This window comes from Lissotriton helveticus, chromosome 1_1, assembly GCF_964261635.1.
Source record: "Lissotriton helveticus chromosome 1_1, aLisHel1.1, whole genome shotgun sequence".
NCBI classification, from domain to species: domain Eukaryota; kingdom Metazoa; phylum Chordata; class Amphibia; order Caudata; family Salamandridae; genus Lissotriton; species Lissotriton helveticus.
In genome coordinates, this window is record NC_136057.1 from 1891604856 (window position 1) to 1891624715 (window position 19860).

General features: G+C 49.0%; 1 protein-coding gene across 1 annotated transcript in view; it reads right to left on the reverse strand.

Moving 5' to 3' along the window:
- The window catches only part of PLA2G4A (phospholipase A2 group IVA), an 875644-nt gene that overhangs the window by 542201 nt on the left and 313583 nt on the right, over positions 1-19860 (reverse strand). The window contains exon 5 of the mRNA XM_078642541.1: positions 9737-9850. Coding sequence (XP_078498667.1) covers positions 9737-9850 — 114 coding nt within the window. The remainder of the gene's footprint in view (positions 1-9736; positions 9851-19860) is intronic.

Sequence of the window (19860 nt, forward strand, 5' to 3'; positions counted from 1 at the left end):
CCTGAGTCGAGTTGTCGACCCAATACTCCAGCAGGCGTGGACGAGTCCGATGTCTTTGGCGCCGTCTCTGGCGCAAAGGCCTTTGGTGCCTCCTTTGGCGGCAGAATGAAGAGAAGTTTGCCCGTAGGCTTTACCGGCATGTCCATCGTCTTCTGGTGCGACGGCGCCGGAGCCGACGTCGCAGAAGCCTTATCCCGTATTCTTTGAAGTGAAGTGGCGATGAGGGATGCGTCACTTACAGCGGCACTTGGCACCGACGAGGAGGACTTCACCTTGCCTTCGTTTCCGACGTCTTGTGGGCCCTTCGGAACCTTAGACGTCGATGCTGCAGCTGTAGACACAGAGTCCTTGGACCGATGTGTTGAGCCTCCGCCCTTCGATCCGTGTGATTTTGCAGACTCCGTCTCAACTACGCGTCCGACTAACGACGTCCCAGTCGGTACCGGAGTCTTGTCGCTGACTTTTGCGGACTTTGACGGCGTCGTCTCGGTCGACCCGTGCCGGACGACTTTCGTAGAGGAGGCCTCCTCTGCGGACGACTTCGGCACTGTCGGTTCGACAGTTTTCTTCGACTTCTGTGGACCGGAGGCCGACGGAGTCGATGAGGTAGCAGGCTTTGGTGGTTTTGGTTGAACGACCACCATCTTAGGTGCACTCGAAGCCTTTAGTTTCGGTTTCGTTTTCGGGTCGGCCATTTTAGGAGCAGTCGATACCGATGGTTTCAGTTTCGGTTTCGATACGGGCTGCGTAGCAAGTATGTCCGTGGCCGGGCCTGAAGGCGGGGCCGTGGCTTGCGGTACAGGGTCTTGGGTAAGGCCGAGTGGCGATCCCGTGACCCAAGCCTGATCCGCATAAGTTTCGGGGCATAGCTCATCCCCTGAGCTATCTTCCGCGGCCCCATAAACTTCTTCGACGTCCCCTACCTCGTCGACGTATTCAAGGCCTTGATCCACGACCCCGTCGTCGTCTTCCGGATCTGCCTCGACCTCCGTCGCGGGCGGTGAGATTTCAAGATGATGGCTTAGGCCCTCTTCTTCCTGGTCGCCGAAGATGTTATCTGGAGCCGGAGCCGCTTGTCTGGCCTCAAGGCGCACCGCGCGCCGAAGCTTGAGCGTCTTCTTCGACCTGAATCTGGAGCAGGCCATGCAGCTGTCCTCGTTATGGTCTGGCGAGAGGCATTTGTTACAGACCGGGTGCACGTCGATATGTGGGTATTTGGACCCACAGACGGGACAGTATTTAAACGGGCTCTGCTCCATGTTGAAAAGTTGTGGTCGTGTTGCGATGAGAAGGCCTCGATGTCCGAAGAGTGATACGACTCCGCAGATTCCGACTCAAAGAGACGGAAGAACTCGAGACCGTACGCAAACAATACCGACGTAATGAAACGAAGGCCTTTTGGCCTTAAAGAAGCTAGTTTTCTCGGTTCCGACAGAGAGACGTCGAACCGCATCCGAACCCAATGGCGGAAAAAAACAATCTGGGGATGGAGCCGATGCCCATGCGCACTGTAGTCCAGGGGAGGAGCCACCTATCTCAGGATACTTCGAAGACTCTTCCAGGACAACAATGTGCGATCATCCGGACCCAACACTAGGCGGCGATCTAATGCAAAAGATATGAATTTAGCAGCCCACATGCCTCGAACTATGGAATAATACTGTAAAAGCATGGTACAGTTTCTAAGCCATACCGTGTTTAAAATAGATAAAATATATACATATATAAAACCATGACTAAACGTACTCAACTGGTGCTTCTAAGATATGCCTACCCTGGTGTACCTAACCTAAGCCTAGTACGTGGGAAGGAGTATATGAGCTGCAGTTTAAGTTAAGATAGTTTTGCCAAGAATCTGAATCAAGAATTCTCTGAGGATCTAATCAGCTCCGTACCTTGGTTATCTAATGAAGGAGGTCTTGTATCTCGTTCTCAGGACTCGATCTCCCAGCAACCCGCAAGGGTGACTGGAAACACTGGAGCTGGATTTCTCGGCAGGAGAAAAGCCAGCGTCTCTCTCAGTGCGTCAATGGGAGGGTCGGCTTCCTTCGGCACTTGCCACAGCAGGGCGTCGGGCAAGTAGACAGCTGATCTGCTCCAAACCACCGTGTGTTTGCTAGGGCAGCTGTTGGTATATTTATACCTGGAAGGTGCCGAGTTTGATGTAAGGTTGGACAGAAGACGTCACTAAGAACTTACAGTTCTTTCAGGACTCCAGGAGTTCTTGGACAAATCAAAACAGAAGCAGGGGGGAATTCCCGGGCTGCTGGAGGCTTGGTTTGTTTAAAGAACGCGTTGTACTTTCTAGGAGTCTATGGGAGTAACCTTGCCGTATTTGGACTGCATTGGCTATGACTAAATATAGATATGATTCCTATGCCTTTATAAGGATATGATTTGTTATAACCACATGCGGGCATAAATCGGGAATATTTAAATAGGGTCCTAGATACGTTCACAACAATACTTTGCTCATCTTCACATGCACTATTGGCTGTGCCCATGTTCCACTGACCCAGAGAAGGTTGACAAACTTTCTTAGCCGTTGCTCATATTCCCAGCATACCAGAACTAAAAGACTCTGTCTATGCGAGTGAAGGGTGAGCAGTATTCCTGTGAGAGTATGGAGTGAAGCACATAACAGCCTATTAGTAATGCCTGCATGCAAATAGGCTCTTTCAAGTGGATAATGTTAATTTCCCAAATATGTCACACTAGTGTTTTATCTCAGATCTCGTATTTCTTAAATTATTAGGCAACGATTTGTTATTCTAACAGGCCTTTTCACATTCTTTGTCGTGTTTTTTTAATTGGCAGCTTTAAATAAAGACATGAAGCTTTTGCTTGGCTTTTTTATCATAGGTAGTAATCAATGAACTGCATTTTGTACTTGTTTTTCTCTATTCATCATGTCCAGATTTACGGTACCTACTGAAATAAATGCTAACAGAAACATTAAGGTATGTACAATAGGAATATGCTACTTACCAGTATGCATCTGTTCTTGGCATGTAGGGCTGCTGACATTTATATCTATGCATAGATCGCCGCCTAGTGTTGGGTCCGGATGATTGCACATTGTTGTCCTGGAAGAGTCTTCGAAGTATCACGAGATAGGTGGCTCCTCCCTGGACTACAGTGCGCATGGGCATCCCCTGCATGCTCAGATTGTTTTTCGCCATTGTGGCAGAGATGGAGTGTGATAGAGTAAGTGATGACCATGCATGAGAATAATTATGTGAATTCTGAATGCTACAGCTGCGACAGGCACCGGGGAGGAGGGCGGGCGATATAAATGTCAGCAGTCCTACATGCCAAGAACAGATGCATACTGGTAAGTAGCATATTCCGTTCGAGGCATGTGGGCTGCTGAATTTATATCTATGCATAGAATAAATAGTAGTACCCTACTTTGCGGCGGTTGCCCGTGCCAGCTGCAGCAGTCTGAAAAAGAGTTTTGAGAACAGCCTGACCTACAGTAAAGTCCACAAAAAGTAAAGTCCACATTTGTAAAACGCACAATCACCCGTAAGGGTCTCTAGGCGCTGGGGGCCGTCGGGAAGATTAAGCGAGCTATTGCCCAGAGTCACATGGTGCTGGGCTAACCTGCCGCCGGAGCCGGGGATCGAACCGTGGTCCCCATATTCCAGCGTCAGTCGCCCTGGCCGCGGCGCCACACCTCTTGCTGTTTGGAGTGTACATCCACGCAGTAGTGCTTGGTGAATGTGTGTATGTTGGTCCATGTGGCTGCTCTACATATGTCCTCTAGGGGGATGTTACCTAGAAAAGCCATGGATGCCCCCAACTTGCGCGTGGAATGCGCTCTTGGGGGTATTGTTAACGTGCGTTTAGCCTTTTGATAACAGATCTGGATGCATTTAACAATCCATCTGGCTATACCTGATTTAGAAATTGGGTTGCCCTTGTGCTGTGGAGAGAAGGCAACAAACAGTTGTTTCGTTTTTCTGAAATCTTTAGTCCTGTCTATGTAGTACAGGAGAGCCCTTTTAACCTCTAGTATGTGTAGTGCTCTGTCTGCCACTGAATCAGGAATTGGGAAGAACACAGGTAGTTCAATAGTTTGGTTAATGTGGAACTGTGACACTACCTTGGGCATAAATTTAGGGTTGGTGCGCAGCACAACCCTATTAGCATGTATCTGAATGAAAGGCTCTTGAATAGTGAGGGCTTGCAGCTCGCTAACTGGTCGTAGCGACGTAATAGCCACCAGAAAAACCACTTTCCATGTGAGAAATTGTATCTCACAAGAGTGAAGTGGCTCAAATGGTGGGCCCATGTGCCTGGTGAGGACGATGTTGAGGTTCCAGACAGGCGAAGGCGGGTGTTTTGGAGGAATTACCCTTTTCAGTCCCTCCATAAAAGCTTTAATGGCTGGCACTCTGAAAAGGGATAGGTGCTGTCTATTTTGAAGATAAGCTGCCATTGCTGCTAAATGTATTCTGATGGAACTATACGCTAGATTACACTTGTATAGGTGCAGCAAGTAACTTATGAGATTTTGCGTGGAAGCATCCAGCGGATTTATGTTATTATTGGAGCAATAGATAACAAAGCACTTCCATTTGGCCTCGTAGCAGGCCCTTGTGGTAGGACGCCTAGCCTCCTTTATGATGTCCATGCAGTCAGGGGGCAGGTTTAAGTAGCCAAACTCTATGACTTCAGGAGCCATGTTGCCAGGCTCAACTTTTGCGGATCGGGGTGCTGAATGTCTCCATGGTTCTGAGTGAGGAGACTGGGCGTGAGCCGTAGGCGCTCGTGGAGAACCACGGAAAGTTCTAGGAACAATGGTGTACCACGCTTGCCTTGCCCACGTTGGAGCAACCAGGATGAGCGTCATGAAGTGTTGCCTCAGTTTGCGTGCCACTAGCGGAATGAGGGGAGCTGGAGGAAAGGCGTACGCAAATCTGTTCGATCAGTTCATCCATATCGCATTGCCCTGAGACTGCGGGTGTGGGAACCTGGCGGCAAAGGTGGGGCATTTTGCGTTTTCGTGTGTGGCGAATTGGTCTATCTCTGGATGACCCCCACCGACGGAAGTATGGTTGGAGCACTGAGGGATGTATCTCCCACTCGTGCACCTGATGGCTGTGTCTGCTGAGCAAGTCCGCCATCTGGTTGTCCTTCCCTGGGAGGTGTTCCGCCATGAGGAACATGTTCCTTTGAATGGCCCACTTCCACATGCATTGTGCTAGGTGTGACAATTGTGGAGAGTGTCCCCCCCCCTTGCTTTTGGATGTAATACATTGCAGTCATGTTGTCCGTCCGGATCAACACAACTTTGTTGCAGAGATGTAACTTGAATGCCTTCAGTGCCATGAAGATTGCCATCAGTTCTAGTAAGTTGATATGCATTTTCTGCTGTTGCGGTGTCCATAGTCCCTGCACAGTGTAATGGAGGACATGCGCTCCCCAGCCCTGGAGAGATGCGTCCGTTGTTAGTACTATTTGTGGTACAGGCTCTTGGAACGGTCGTCCCCTGCAAAGGTTTTGTGTGTTCCACTAATGCAGAGAGTTGTATGCATGACCGGTCACCAACACTAGGTCTTTTAGCGGTCCTTGAGCCTGGTTCCACTGGTGTGCTAAGCACTCCTGAAGCGGACACGTGAGGGACTATAAAGATGCAGGAGGCCATCATGCCTATCAGCTGCATGAACACCTGCGCCAGGAGTGAGTGTTGTGGCCTGAATCTCTGAATCAGCAGTTGCAAACTGTTGACTCTCGCTGAGTTTGGGTGCGCCGTGGCAGCGAGCGTGTTTATTTCTGCGCCTAGGTACTGCTGTACATGTGCGGGTTGAAGATGGGACTTTTAGTAATTGAGCGAAAATCCCAGACTGTGTAGGAGGTGGATTGTGCGGACATGTGGTTGGCACACTACTAGGCTGACTTTGCTTGTACTAGCCAGTCGTCCAGATACGGATAGACATGGATATGTTGTCTCCGAAGGTGCGCGGCCACTGTCGCTAAGCACTTTGTAAACACTCTGGGGGCTGTAGTGACCCCGAAAGGCAGGAACTTGAACTGGTAATGCTGGTTGTTGATGGTGAACCTGAGGTATTTCCTGTGACTGGGGTAAATGGGAATGTGGAAATAGGCATCCTTTAGATCTAGGGTTGCTAAGAAATCTCCTTGACTGAGCAACGGCAGAACTTGCTGTAACGTGAGCATGTGAAAGTGTTCTGATAGGATATATTGGTTTAGGGGCCTGAGGTCTAGAATGGGCCTGAGGGATCCGTCCTTTTTTGGGATTAAGAAGTACAGAGAGTACACCCCTGTTCCCTATTGTTTTACAGGCACGAGCTCTATGGCCCCTTTTTGCAGCATGGATATGACTTCTTGCTGCAATAAGTGCATGTGCTCTGCGGATATAGGACGGTGCCTTGGGGGTATGTTGGGTGGAGTGGAGGTTAGTTCTAGAAAATAACCATGTTGTATAAGTTGTCTCACCCACCTGTCCGTGGTTATGCTTTCCCAGACTGGCAGGAACTGCTGGAGTCTCCCCCCCGACCGGTGTTATATGGGGGGGGGCAGTGACAAGACGTCACTGCTTGTTAGTGGCGGAGGATCTGGCATTATTATTTCCACGTCCCCTGCCTTTGGTACTGTTTCCACGATATCCACCTCTATTGTTCTTGTTATAGGTGGTTTGTGTACCTCCCTTGCAGTACTGGGCTTGTTGTGACGCTTGTCCTCTTGAGGCTCCCCTGTTACAGGAGCGACGAAAGGAACTGCCCCTGAACTGCTGAGACTGCAGAGCCCCCATGGATTTCGCAGTTTCAGTGTCCTTTTTAATCTTCTCCAGAGTGGTGTCTACTTCTGGACCAAACAGGAAGTTGGGGTTTACTGGCTGATTGAGCAGGGTAGTCTGGATTTCTGACTTAAATCCAGAGATGCGGCGCCAGGCATGCCTCCTTAGCATAACGCTAGTGTTTATGGCCCTAGCTGCTGTGTCTGCTGCATCTAACGCGCACTTAATGGACGCGTTGGAAATTAACTTTCCCTCCTGTATAAGCATTTCTTCTCCCTCCTTATAAGTATCTGGTAGGTGTTGCAGTAGCTGCTCTAAAGTGTCGTAGTGTGCCCTGTCATATCTTGCTAACAGGGCTTGGGTATTGGACATTCTCCAAATATTAGCAGCCTGAGCAGCCATACGTTTGCCAGAGGCCTCCAAGATCGTGGATTCCTTGTCCGGAGGAGGAGCATCACCCGTTGTTTGCCAGTTGGCTCTCTTGCGAGCATTAGCCACCACCAAGGAGTCCAGTGGGAGTTGGCCCTTGATGTAGGTAGGGTCCACGTCGCAGGCCGGTACTTCTGTTCAATTCTTGGGTTTATCACCCCTGCTTTAGTGGGCTCCTTAAAAATGTCACTTACATGTTTGAGCACACCTTTGAGCATAGGTAGAGTTTTTATAGATTTTTCAGATGTGGAGAATGTATCAAAAAGGAAGTCTTCCTCCAAGGGGTCAGCGTGCATATCCACGTCATGGTTATGTGCCGCTCTTTCAATGAGCGCGTTGAACGCAGCAGTGTCTTCAGTAGGCGAAGTTTTGACCGCATATGACTGAATGTCAGGGGTGGTGTGTGGTTCATCAGGGTCAACAGTGTCAGCCCATGGCTGGGACTCATCTTGATCTGTGTCCATGTGGTAGTTAAACTGCTCATCATTGTCCTCTTCCCCCCACGTCCTCAGTGACTGTTGTGGGTGAGTAGGAATAGCCTTGCCCATATGTGTGTATGGGTTCAAAAAGAATTGGAGAGGTGGTGGAGTCTCTCTTTTTCTTTAGTGGTATTTTGTAAGGCTCCATAGGTGTTTCAGGTCTGATTTTCCGTTTGTAAACGGTGAGCCTGCCTGATTCGGAGTCGATATATAACTGACTGCTCGTCATAGCTTGGTGGCTGGAACTGCACGTCTTCGGTCCGAGGCTGGGCGGGTGCAGCTACTGATGTTGCCTTGGACGAGTCTGTAGCCTTTTGGGGTTGCACAGCCTTAGGTCTAGCCGTTGGGGGCAGGCCGTATTTGAGAGTGGTCGATCTACCGATGGCTCTTTGGAAATGTTCTTAGTCGGGCCTGGAAGCGGGACTAGAGAACGTTGTCGAAGATCTTGGCTAAGGCCTTCCGGCGATGCCTCGACCTGAGCCGTGGAAGTGTCTGTATGGGGCCCCGCTACTACGGTTGGGCCTAGCTCCTCACTTGAGTCGTCGTCGACGGCTCCGAGAGGTTGTGCGTCGTCTCCTACCTCGATGATGTCTTCATCATGGACGTAGAGTTGTTCCTCGTCCTAGTTGTAGGTGTAGTCTGGCTCCGACGCGGGGACCGAGTGTTCCGGTTCGTCGTCTTGTACATTTTCGTCATCGTCACCACCGAAGATATTTTCTGGATCTGGTGGCGATTCACGCGCCGACTGTCGTGCCGCGCGTCGAAGACGGAGAGTTTTCTTCGACCTGAACTTCGAACAGGCCATGCAACTGGCCTCGTCGTGATCCGGTGAGAGACATTTGTTGCACACCGGGTGCACGTCAATGTGGGGATATTTAGAGTTGCAGACGGGGCAGCGCTGGAACGGGCTCCGTTCCATCGTCGATGGGCCTTTGGCGTCGAAGACAAAGTCTTCCGAAGTCGAGTTCAAAGAACAGGAAAGCTGAAAGGCACCGAACGAAAGACAATACCGACGCCCCTAAGGCCTTTTGGCCCTGAAAAAGAGTAACTAGTACAATTTCCGAACGTGAGTCAAGAAGTACATCCGAACCCAATGGCGGAAAAAAATAATCTGAGCATGGAGGGGATGCCCATGCGCACTGTAGTCCAGGGAGGAGCCACCTATCTTGTGATACTTCGAAGACTCTTCCAGGACAACAATGTGCAATCATCCGGACCCAACACTAGGCGGCGATCTATGCATAGATATAAATTCAGAAGCCCACATGCCTCGAACATCATATTACTCCTCCCTCACTAACTTATTTCATTCCAATTCTCACACTTCTGTGTTTCATTTCCTTAGCAGTCAGTTTCTATCTCACCACCCAATTTATTCAGCCTCTGGTCATTCTCTTTTTCCATCCAGTTATGTATGTTTTATCGCTTCCCATAAGATTCTTCTGCAACACTGTAGGCAGTTCAGGGGACTCAGATACAATTTAATATAGTATTCTGCAATCAAATCCCAAAAATATTGGGTGTAAAATTGACATCTGAAGAAGAGGTTGAAAGCAGCTGGTCAGATGAGAAGTCTTGAGAATGTCCACATAAGTTGGTGTCTGGAAAAAGGTTTCCGGGGGTTTTAAAGAGGCTTTCAAACTTTCCCTAGCTCCACATGGTGGTGACAGGGACATCAATTACATGGTGGAATTTGGGACTTGTAATTCATGTGTGGAATGCTCTCACAAGCAGGCCCCTGACTAACAGATGTATAAGCACCCACTTTAATAAGAAGCTAGAATTTCAGAAGTACAGGAAAGACTGACTTGAAACACTGCAGATGCCACACTGACCCACAGAAATAACAAAATCCTTTCCAGATACTGTTTTACTAATGGTAACAGTGAACTGCATTCTCTAGTTGCCACCTTAACTATACAGATCAAAGTTAAAAGTTTACTCAGAGTCTGCAAAGGATCATGAATAACTGCACACAGTGACCCTTGCCATTACCAACTTAGGACACCAAAGTCCTGGCTGTGTATGGTGTCAAACATACTTAAGATCCGGAATTTCTTACCTTATTGAATGTGAATGAAACCACTTTTTTTTCTCCCTCCGGAATCGAGGATACAGCAAATGTTGTTGTGCCAAGAGTCTCATCCATTACATAATTTGCATCCATTAAAGTGACCTGAGAAAAAAAAGCTCAATAAAATAAGGTTGTCTTCTACCCATTTCTCCTAGAATACCTTATTGTAAAATTTATTTAATCTTGAGTAAAAAAAAATGAATTGTTTACGGTTATAAATTGTGCTGCACAAATCCTTGAAACTTGTTTCAGAGTGCTTTGTACCAAGCACCAGTACATCGACAAGGGCAGAAAAGGACAGTTTATTTAACTTCAGAAATTGAGCATCTGAACCACACTGTTCCTGGTTGTCTTTTAGTCTAGATTAAGATGTGACAATCTACGGTCCACCTAAGTAATGAAACACAAACCCTTTTTTCTGGAGTATCACCAATAACTTGCGTTGTGAAATAGTCCAAAGATTCCATTTAAAGGATTGTGGGAGCTAGATGGTTAGCCATATTACAGTACTTCTTTGGCTATTGTGAAGTCTTATGGTGATCTAGTAGATTCTTGAAGCACAAGTTACTACTTGTGTAACAATATATCTGTAAGAGACATTAGTTAGTATTAGATTCCTTACCTTAGAATATCCCCAGGCGTCAGACTGGATCCGGAATTTTGTTGCGTAGCAGTACCCTTGCGTGTCGGTAGGCGTCGTCTGCGGCTCCGCGTCCGTCATCGTGAGCGCCGTGATGACATCGTCAGAGTACTTAGACGCCGCCTCCGCGTGCTGACGTCAGTTCTTAGACACAGCTTTTCCGTGCCAGAAGCGCTGAGCCATGTTAAAAACCAACACTGGTGCCATTGAAACTAGGGCCCTGAAAGGGGGTAACCCTAACCCTAGATATCGGTTCGCAGAACGGGGAGGATGGGTGGGTCGGTAAGGAATCTAATACTAACTAATGTCTCTTACAGATATATTGTTACACAAGTAGTAACTTGTGCATCTGAAAGAGACACGTTAGTATTAGATTCCTTACCTTAGAATAGATACCCCAGCAATACCAACCCCGGTGGTGGGTCTGCGAACCAATAATCACACCAGAAAGTCCTGGAGGACAGAACGGCCAAAGAAGCCATCCATCCGGACTTGGCTGTCCAGGCAGTAGTGTCTTGCAAACGTGTGCAACGAGGCCCACGTAGCTGCCTGACAGATGTCTTGTAAGGGCACTCCCCGGCCCAGGGCAGTTGTAGTTGCCGTGGCTCAGGTGGAATGAGCCCGCAATCCAACAGGGGGCTCCTTTTTAGCCAAGGAGTAACATGCCTGGATACACAAGATGACCCACCGGGAGATGGTCCTCTTGTGCACAGCTTTCCCCTTCTTATCGCCCACGTAACCAACAAAGAGTTGGTCATCCACCCGGAACTGGCGTGTGCGATCCAAGTAGAATGAGAGCGCACGTTTTGGGTCCAGACGGTGGAGCCGCTCTTCCTCTTCAGAGGGATGCGGTGGCGGGAAGAAGGTTGGCAAGGTGATAGACTGCCCGATGTGGAAGGCCGTGACAACCTTAGGCAGGAAAGATGGCTTAGTACGCAACACCACTTTGTCCGGATGGACAGAAAGGAAAGGTGGAGTACAAGAAAGGGCCTGGAGCTCACTCACTCTCCTGGCAGAGGTGATGGCAACCAGGAAAGCAGTCTTCAGAGTAAGAAGGCGGAGAGGACAGTTGTTAAGTGGCTCAAAGGGAGCGCACATCAGAAACGTAAGAACCAGATTCAAGTCCCACTGAGGCATCACAAACGGAATAGGAGGGAACATGTGTGTGATGCCCTTAAGAAATCTGTTTACAATGGGGGACTTGAACAAAGAAGGTTGATCTGGCAGCCTCAGAAAGGCTGAAAGGGCAGAAAGGTAGCCCTTGATAGTGCCCAGAGCAGATCCCTGCTGGGCAAGAGAAAGAAGGAAGAGGAGGACCTCGGAAAGAGGGGCAGAGAGAGGATCCACAGCCTTTGCTGTGCACCATGCCACAAATCTGTTCCACCTGCAGGCGTATACCGACTTTGTGGAGGGACGCCTGGCTGCCAGAATGATAGTACAGACTTCAGGAGGCAAGTCAAATGGCCTCAACTGTCGCCGCTCAATCTCCAAGCATGGAGGTGGAGACTGGACAGGTTCGGGTGGAGGACCGTCCCCTGCTGCTGCGACAGAAGGTCCTCCCGAAGAGGCAGACGAACCGGGGGATCGACTGACATATTGAGTAGCTCTGGATACCAGTACCTTCGTGCCCAGTCCGGAGCCACAAGGATGACTTGGGCCCGGTCGTGCTTGATCTTCTTCAGCACTCTGGGCAGAAGTGGTATAGGCGGAAAGGCGTATAAAAGACAGCAACTCCACTCGCGCCGAAAAGCGTCTCCGAGCGAGTGCCGCCTTGGAAATTCCAACGCGCAGAACTGATGACATTGCGCGTTCTCTTCGGTGGCGAATAGATCTAACCAAGGCTCTCCCCATCGCTGAAAGAGGCCTTGCGCCACGTCCGAGTTCAGACGCCATTCGTGATCCATCATGCACCGACGGCTGAGCTCGTCCGCCCTGGCGTTCAGAGAACCTGCCAGGTGTTGAGCCACCAGGGTCACGTCCTGGCGTTCCAGCCATTGCCAGAGGCGCAGAGCCTCCTGGCAAAGGGTCCACGACCCCGCCCTGTTTGTTGCAGTACCACATGGCGGTGGTGTTGTCCGTGAACACCTGCACTACACTCCCCCGGACAGAGGGGAGGAACGCTTTCAGTGCTAGACGAATCGCCCGTAACTCCAACAGGTTAATGTGGGTCCTGGCCTCCGCCGGAGACCAGAGGCCCCTGATCTCCGCCTCTCCCATGTGGCCTCCCCAGCCCTGGAGGGACGCGTCCGTCACAACTACGTGCTCCGGTTGGGGAAGGGAGAGGGATCTGCCGCTGACCCAATCGCGGTCCGTGAGCCACCACTGCAGCTGTCTCACAGTGCCCTCCGAGATCAGGACGTGGTCGGACAGGTTGCCCTGATGCTGGGCCCACTGAAACTTCAGGTCCCACTGCAGAGCCCGCATCCGCCACCTGGCGTGATGCACCAGTAGGATGCAGGAGGCCATCAGCCCCAGAAGCCGCAGCGTCAACCTGACCGAGACCCGGGATAACGGCTGAAAGATGGGAATCAAAGCCTGAATATCCTGGACCCGCTGTTCGGGTGGATAAACCGATGAAGAGGAGCTTCTGAGAGGGACACAGGTGTGACTTCGGAACATTGATGGAGAACCCCAGCTGGTGCAGGAGATCTGCCGTAGTCTGGAGGTGGCTGACGACTGCCTGGGGCGAGTCCGCCTTCAACAACCAGTCGTCGAGGTAGGGGAAGACTGAAACCCCTAACCTGCGCAGATGAGCTGCGACCACCGCCATCACCTTTATGAACACCCGTGGGGCGCTGGTAAGGCCGAAGGGGAGCACGGTATACTTAAAGTGCTCGTGGCCAACCATGAACCGCAGGTAGCGACGGTGGGCCGGCAGGACGGGGATGTGGAAATAAGCGTCCTGCAAGTCCAACGCTGCTATCCAGTCTCCTGGGTCCAGGGCAGCTAGGACCTGAGCCAGTGTCAGCATCTTGAACTTCTCCTTCCGGAGGAAGCCGTTGACGTTCCGTAGATCCAAGATAGGGCGTAGGCCCCTTTTGCCCTTCTTGGGTACCAGGAAGTAGTGGGAGTAGCAACCACACCCTACTTCTGGCCCAGGAACGCGCTCGATGCCCCCCTTGGCCAAGAGGGCCGTAACTTCCTCCTGCAGAAGACGCAAATGATCCCCCGATACACGGTGGTTCTGCGGTGGCATGGCTGGAGGAGTCGCCTCGAAGGGGAGGGAGTAGCCCCTTCGGACGATCTGCAGCACCCACCTGTCCGATTTGACGGTGCGCCAGTGGAGGAGGTGATGGCGAACCCTGCCCCCCACTGGCGTCACATGGGCCGGAAAGCACAAACTAGGAGGGTTTTGAGGCGGATGATGCGGGGGAAGGTGTGGACTGACCTCGCCGTTGTCCCCGACTGCCTCCATGGCGGTTTACACGGCCGCCACTGCGTTGGGCATTGCCCTGCGGAGCGTGGCTGGCAGCACGTGTGGGTACACCCCTTCCGTGGCCACAAAAGGAATGAAAGGCAGCCAATTGCTGGCGCGGGGCTGCGAGGCCCAAGGACTTGGCCGTAGCGCTGGAGTCCTTAAAGCGCTCAAGCGGCATGGTCTGCCTTGTCGCCAAAAAGGCGACGGCCATCAAACGGCATGTCCATCAGTGTGTTTTGGACATCGGCCGAAAAGTTGGCGGACCTCAACCAGGCGTGACGTCTGACCGCCACTGTCGTTGCCATCGCTCTGCCTAGTGAGTCGGTGGTATCTAGCCCACACTGGATAGAATATTTGGCTGCATCCCGGCCCTCCACAAGGGCTTGGCCGAGTTTGGCCCGTACCTCCAACGGACACTCTGGCAGCACTTCCGCAACCGTATCCCACAGAGAGTGGGTGTAGAGGCCCAAGAGGCATGCGGTGTTGGAAGACCGCAGTCCCAGACTAAGGGATGAGAAGATCTTTTTACCATACTGCTCATACCTCTTGGATTCCCTGTCCGGCGGAGCCGACGGGAACGCGGTCTGGGAATTGGAGGCCTGGATAACCAGGCTCTTTGGGGTGGGGTGGGTGGACAGGAAACATGGGTCGCCCGGGGCCTGGCCACGTTCCTATCTACGGGCGAACCCGTAGCGGGCTTGGACCAAGTGCCCAAAAGAACGTCGGTTAAGGCCTCATTAAACGGCAGCAGAGGCTCGGCCGAGCATGACTGCGGCTTAAGGACCTCGGTGAGGTTAGTCCTCACGGCCGCGACGGGGAGCTCAAGGCCCAAGGCCTTGGCCGCCCTCATCAACACCACACTATAGGTTGCCCCCTCCTCCGTAGCCACGGTAGGAGGCGAGAGAAAGCCAGTGTCAGGCGAAGTATCTATACCACTGGCCTCCCCAAGTTCCTCTGCCCAGTCCTCTTGAGACTGACATTCACGTGCCAGAGGGTCCTCAGACCCCTCCCAATCCCCCTCATCACCCATCTCCTGGTATTCAGGGTTAGGAAAAGATTGGGCCGGTTCATGGAAAATGAATTCTCCGAACGGCGTCATATGCGGCGCCGGAACCGGGTCGAGGGAGGCGTCGGGGACGACGACGCCTGAGGACGGCGCCGGGGGTGATACCTGAGGGGTCGGCGCCGGGGAGGTCGTCAAAGCCACCGGCGGTGACCCGGATCCGGAACCGGATCCAGTGGGGCCCGAAGGCGCCGGCGGCGTCGGAGCCGGAGCGCCCGACGGCGTCGGGGCCGAAGCCCCCGACCCGCTAGGACCCCCAGACGGGACCGCTGGGCCCGAAGGCGCCGCGGAGCCCGTCGGAGGAGAGAGGGACCTCATGGCCATGAGGAACCGCTCTATCTCCTCCGGCGTCGCTTTAGGCCCAGGGACCGTAGGGTATGAAGCCGGACGCGGCGCCTGCGACTCAGACGGCGCCGCGGGGGCGGTGCCACCTGAACCCCCCTGCCGCGACGCGCGAGCATCGGGGGGAGTCGGAAGAGTGAAGACGTCTCTTCGACTTCTTGTGCTTACCTGACGACTTCGACCCTGAGGAGTGATGTCGACTCCGGAGCTATGATGGCTCCGCTCCCGCGACCGGTCCCTCGACCTCCGTCCGGACCGGGACCTCTCTTGGCGCGGGGCCGACTGCAGGAGTTCGAGTCGCTTACGGGACCGCTCCCGTCTAGCCTTCGAAGTCAGGGCCCGGCAGTCGGAACAGGCCTTGTCGTCGTGGTCGACGCCGAGACAGTGGAGACACCGACGGTGAGGCTTAAACCCAGGCAGCCCTACCGGCACCGTTTCGTTGTCGAAGACTCGAAAAAGGAGATCAAAAGATCAAAAAGAGTTAGTCAAAAAGTGACTATGGTACCACTTTTTCCCGGAACTGCGCTGCTGGCGCGGAAAAAAGAAGAACTGACGCCAGCACGCGGAGGCGGCGTCTAAGTACTCCGACGACATCACGGCGCTCACGACGCCGGCGACGGACGCGGAGCCGCAGACGACGCCTACCGACGCGCAAGGGTACGGCTACGCAAAAAAATTCCGGATCCAGTCTGACGCCTGGAGATATTCTAAGGTAAGGAATCAAATACTAACGTGTCTCTTTCAGATAACACGTTTGCAGAAAGGAATATATGGGATACAACAATCAAATGTAATTCAAGGCAAATGCCTGTTGTACTGTAGTAAATAACAGAATGGGACAGTTCCTGGTCTTTGCAGGAGCAGGAATACTGCAGAGAAAGCAACTCCTGCAAAATAAAAGTGTGATTTTCAAAGTTAGAGAGTTTGATGATCAGACTAATGGCAGTGTGCTGCTCAAAAAAGTTGGACTTCCATCACTGTATGGAACTTCAGGAAGCTAGTATTAAACTGTAAATTATGTGCAAGGGTGGTCCATAGTCAAAATGTCTTGCAAAGGAGCTCACGGTAAACAATGGCAGCAGGCATATTTTGCAGAACCGCACTTATCTCAAAGAATGGCATGGGTGGTATAATTACAGGTGATATCATGCAGCTGACCTATACTCTGCTGAATGCACTAAATGTAGTCTTTGCTTAATCGAAAGCCACCCATATCACTGAGTTCAGAGAAGGGGTAATCTGATCAAAAAGACTGAATGGCAAAATAAGAGGCACTATATAGCTTTGAGTACTCTTCAATCTGTGCTGCATCATGATGGAAAGATCTAGGTAGATCAATGTACATCATGTCTGGAAAGGTTATTACAACCTCTAAGGCCTGGGAAATCCTAGTTGTCAGGACTATGAAAGTAAAGACTCACAGATTACATACTACAGATTAAGGGCCATATTATCAACAAACTATTTTGCGATTCCTAAATAGCGATTTTTAAGGAATCGCTATTTAGGAACTGCAAAATGGTATGTATGAAAAATATTGCTATTTTTTAGCGATTCCTTAATCTTCCTTATTTGCGAATTCACATTTTGCGAATTCGCAATTAAGGAATAATTTCCAATGCATTCCTATGTGCCAGGAGGCCCATAGGAATGATTGCGAAATAATTCTCAAATTGCGAACTCGCAATTTGCTAATCCCAATTTGAGAATTATTTCAAGGGTGCAGGGGTGTCTCAAACACACCCTGCTGCACCCCTGAAATGTACATGTGTGTGCATATGGCGCACATACATTCCCTATGGGCATGTGTGTGCATCACATGCCACCTTCAAAAATGCCAATACGTGCATTTTTGAAGAATTCGCAAGTTACCATCAACTACAAGCTTTGTCATTTACAATGCCAATAGTTATAACTTGTGACACCTACAGCATTTGTAATGCAATATGTGTTGTATTCACGTGACTTAGATGTATTGATATTACAAATAACAATGGCTTTTAATTTTTTTTAATAATTAATACTTAAATAAAAGTTATTGTAATTTATAATGGAAATAGCTTAAACTTTTGTAAATAACTTTTGTGAAGAATATGTTCCGCGTATTTTATTGTGATGAAAATCCAAAAACAGAAGTGAAATACTAACCTCTTTTTGTGACATTTGTAATAAAGCTTAAAACATTGAGAGAACATATTTGACCCAGTTGTTTTTGAATGGTTGCACAGATTGATGCTGTGGTGGCACTGAGTGATGTTGTGGTGGCGACTAGTGATGCTGTGGCATTCAATGATCCTGTGGTAGCGCATAGTGATATTGTTGTGCCCCTTAGTGATGCTGTGGTGGTGCTGAGTGATGCTGTGGTGATGCGATAGAGTGAGGGCGATAGATAGATACATTGATAGATAGAGTGAGGGTGATAGATAGATAGAGTGAGGGTGATAGATAGATAGAGTGAGGGCGATAGAGAGATTGAGTCAGCGAGATAGATAGATAGATAGATAGATAGATAGAGTGAGGGCGATAGTGAGGGCAATAGATAGAGTGAGGGCGATAGATAGAGTGAGGGCAAAAGATAGATAGATAGATAGAGATAGATAGATAGATAGATAGATAGAGTGAGGGCGATAGATAGAGTGAGGGCGATAGATAGAGTGAGGGCGATAGATAGAGTGAGGGCGATAGATAGAGTGAGGGCGATAGCAAGATAGAGTGAGGGCGATAGATAGATAGATAGATAGATAGAGTGAGGGCGATAGATAGAGTGAGGGCGATAGATAGAGTGAGGGCAAAAGATAGATAGATTGATAGATAGAGTGAGGCCGATAGATAGATAGATAGATAGATAGATAGATTGATAGAGTGAGGGCGATTGATAGAGTGAGGGCGATAGATAGAGTGAAGGTGTTAGATAGATAGATAGAGCGAGGGAGATAGAGTGAGGGCGATAGATAGATAGTGAGGGCAATAGATAGATAGAGTGAGGGCAATAGCAAGATAGAGTGAGGGCGATAGATAGATAGATAGATAGATAGATAGATAGATAGATAGATAGATAGATAGAGTGAGGGCGATTAGATAGAGTGAGGGCGATAGATAGACAGATAGAGTGAGGGCCATAGATCGATAGACAGATAGAGTGAGGGGGATAGATCGATAGACAGATAGAGTGAGGGTGATAGATCGATAGACAGATAGAGTGAGGGAGATAGATAGATAGAGTGAGGGAGATAGATAGATAGAGAGTGAGGGTGATGCTATGTTTTGTTATGCTATGCTATGTTTTGTTATGCTATGCTATGCTTTGTTATGCTATGCTATGTTTTGTTATGCTAAGCTATATGTTGTGTTTTATTATGCTATGCTGTTTTATTATGCTATGCTTTGTTTTGCTATGCTATGTTTTGTTATGCTATGTTTTGTTGTGTTTGATATGCTGTTTTGCTATGCTATTATGTTTTGTTTTGCTGTGCTATATTTTGTTGTGTTTTGTTAAGCTATGCTATGTTTTGTTGTGTTTTGCTATGTTTTGTTATGCTATGTGTTGTTGTGTTTTGTTATGCTATGTTTTGTCATGTTATGCAATGTTTTGTTATGCTATGCTAGGTTTTGTTTTGCTATCCTATGCTTTGTTTTGTTATGCTATTCTCTGTTTAGTTTTGCAATCCTATGCTTTGTTTTGTTATGCTATGCTATGTTTTGTTGTGTTTTGTTATGCTATGCAATGTTTTGTTGTGTTTTGATATACTATGCTTTGTTATGCTATTTTTTGTTATGCTATGCTATGTTTTGTTGTGTTTTATTATGCTATGCTTTGTTTTGCTATGCTTTGTTATGCTATGCTTTGTTATGCTATGGTTTGTTATGCTATGCCAAGCGTTGTTTTGTTATGCTATGCTATGTTGTGTTGTGTTATGCTATGCTATGTTGTATTTTGTTATGCTATGCTATGTTTTGTTGTGTTATGATATGCTAGGTTTTGCTATCCTATGCTTTGTTTTGTTATGTTATGCTATGCTATGTTTAGTTTTGCTATGCTATGCTTTTGTTTTGTTATGCTATGCTTTGTTGTGTTTTGCTATGATTTGTTATGCTATGCTATGTTTTGTTGTGTTTTATTATGCTATGCTTTGTTTTGCTATGCTATGTTTTGTTATGCTATGTTTTGTTATGCTATGCTATGCTTTGTTATACTATGTTTTGTTATGCTATGCTATGTTGTGTTTTGTTATGCTATGCTATGTTTTGTTGTGTTTTCTTACGCTATGCTATGTTTTGCTATGCTTTGCAATGCTGTGTTTTGTTATGTATGCTATGTTTTGTTGTGTTTAGTTATGCTATGCTATATTTTGTTGTGTTTTGCTATGTTTTGTTATGCTATGCTTTGTTTTATGTTTTGTTATGGTATGTTTGGTTGTGTGTGCGTGGTTGTGTGTGTGTGGTTGTGTGTGTTATGCTTTGTTTTGCTATGCTATGTTTTGCTATGCCATGTTTTGTTGTGTTTGGTATGCTATGCTATGTTTTGTTGTGTTTTGCTATGTTTTGTTATTCTATGTGTTGTTGTGTTTTGCTATGCTATGTTTTGTTATGTTATGCTATGTTTTGTTATGCTATGCAATGTTTTGTTATTCTTTGTTTTATTATGCTAT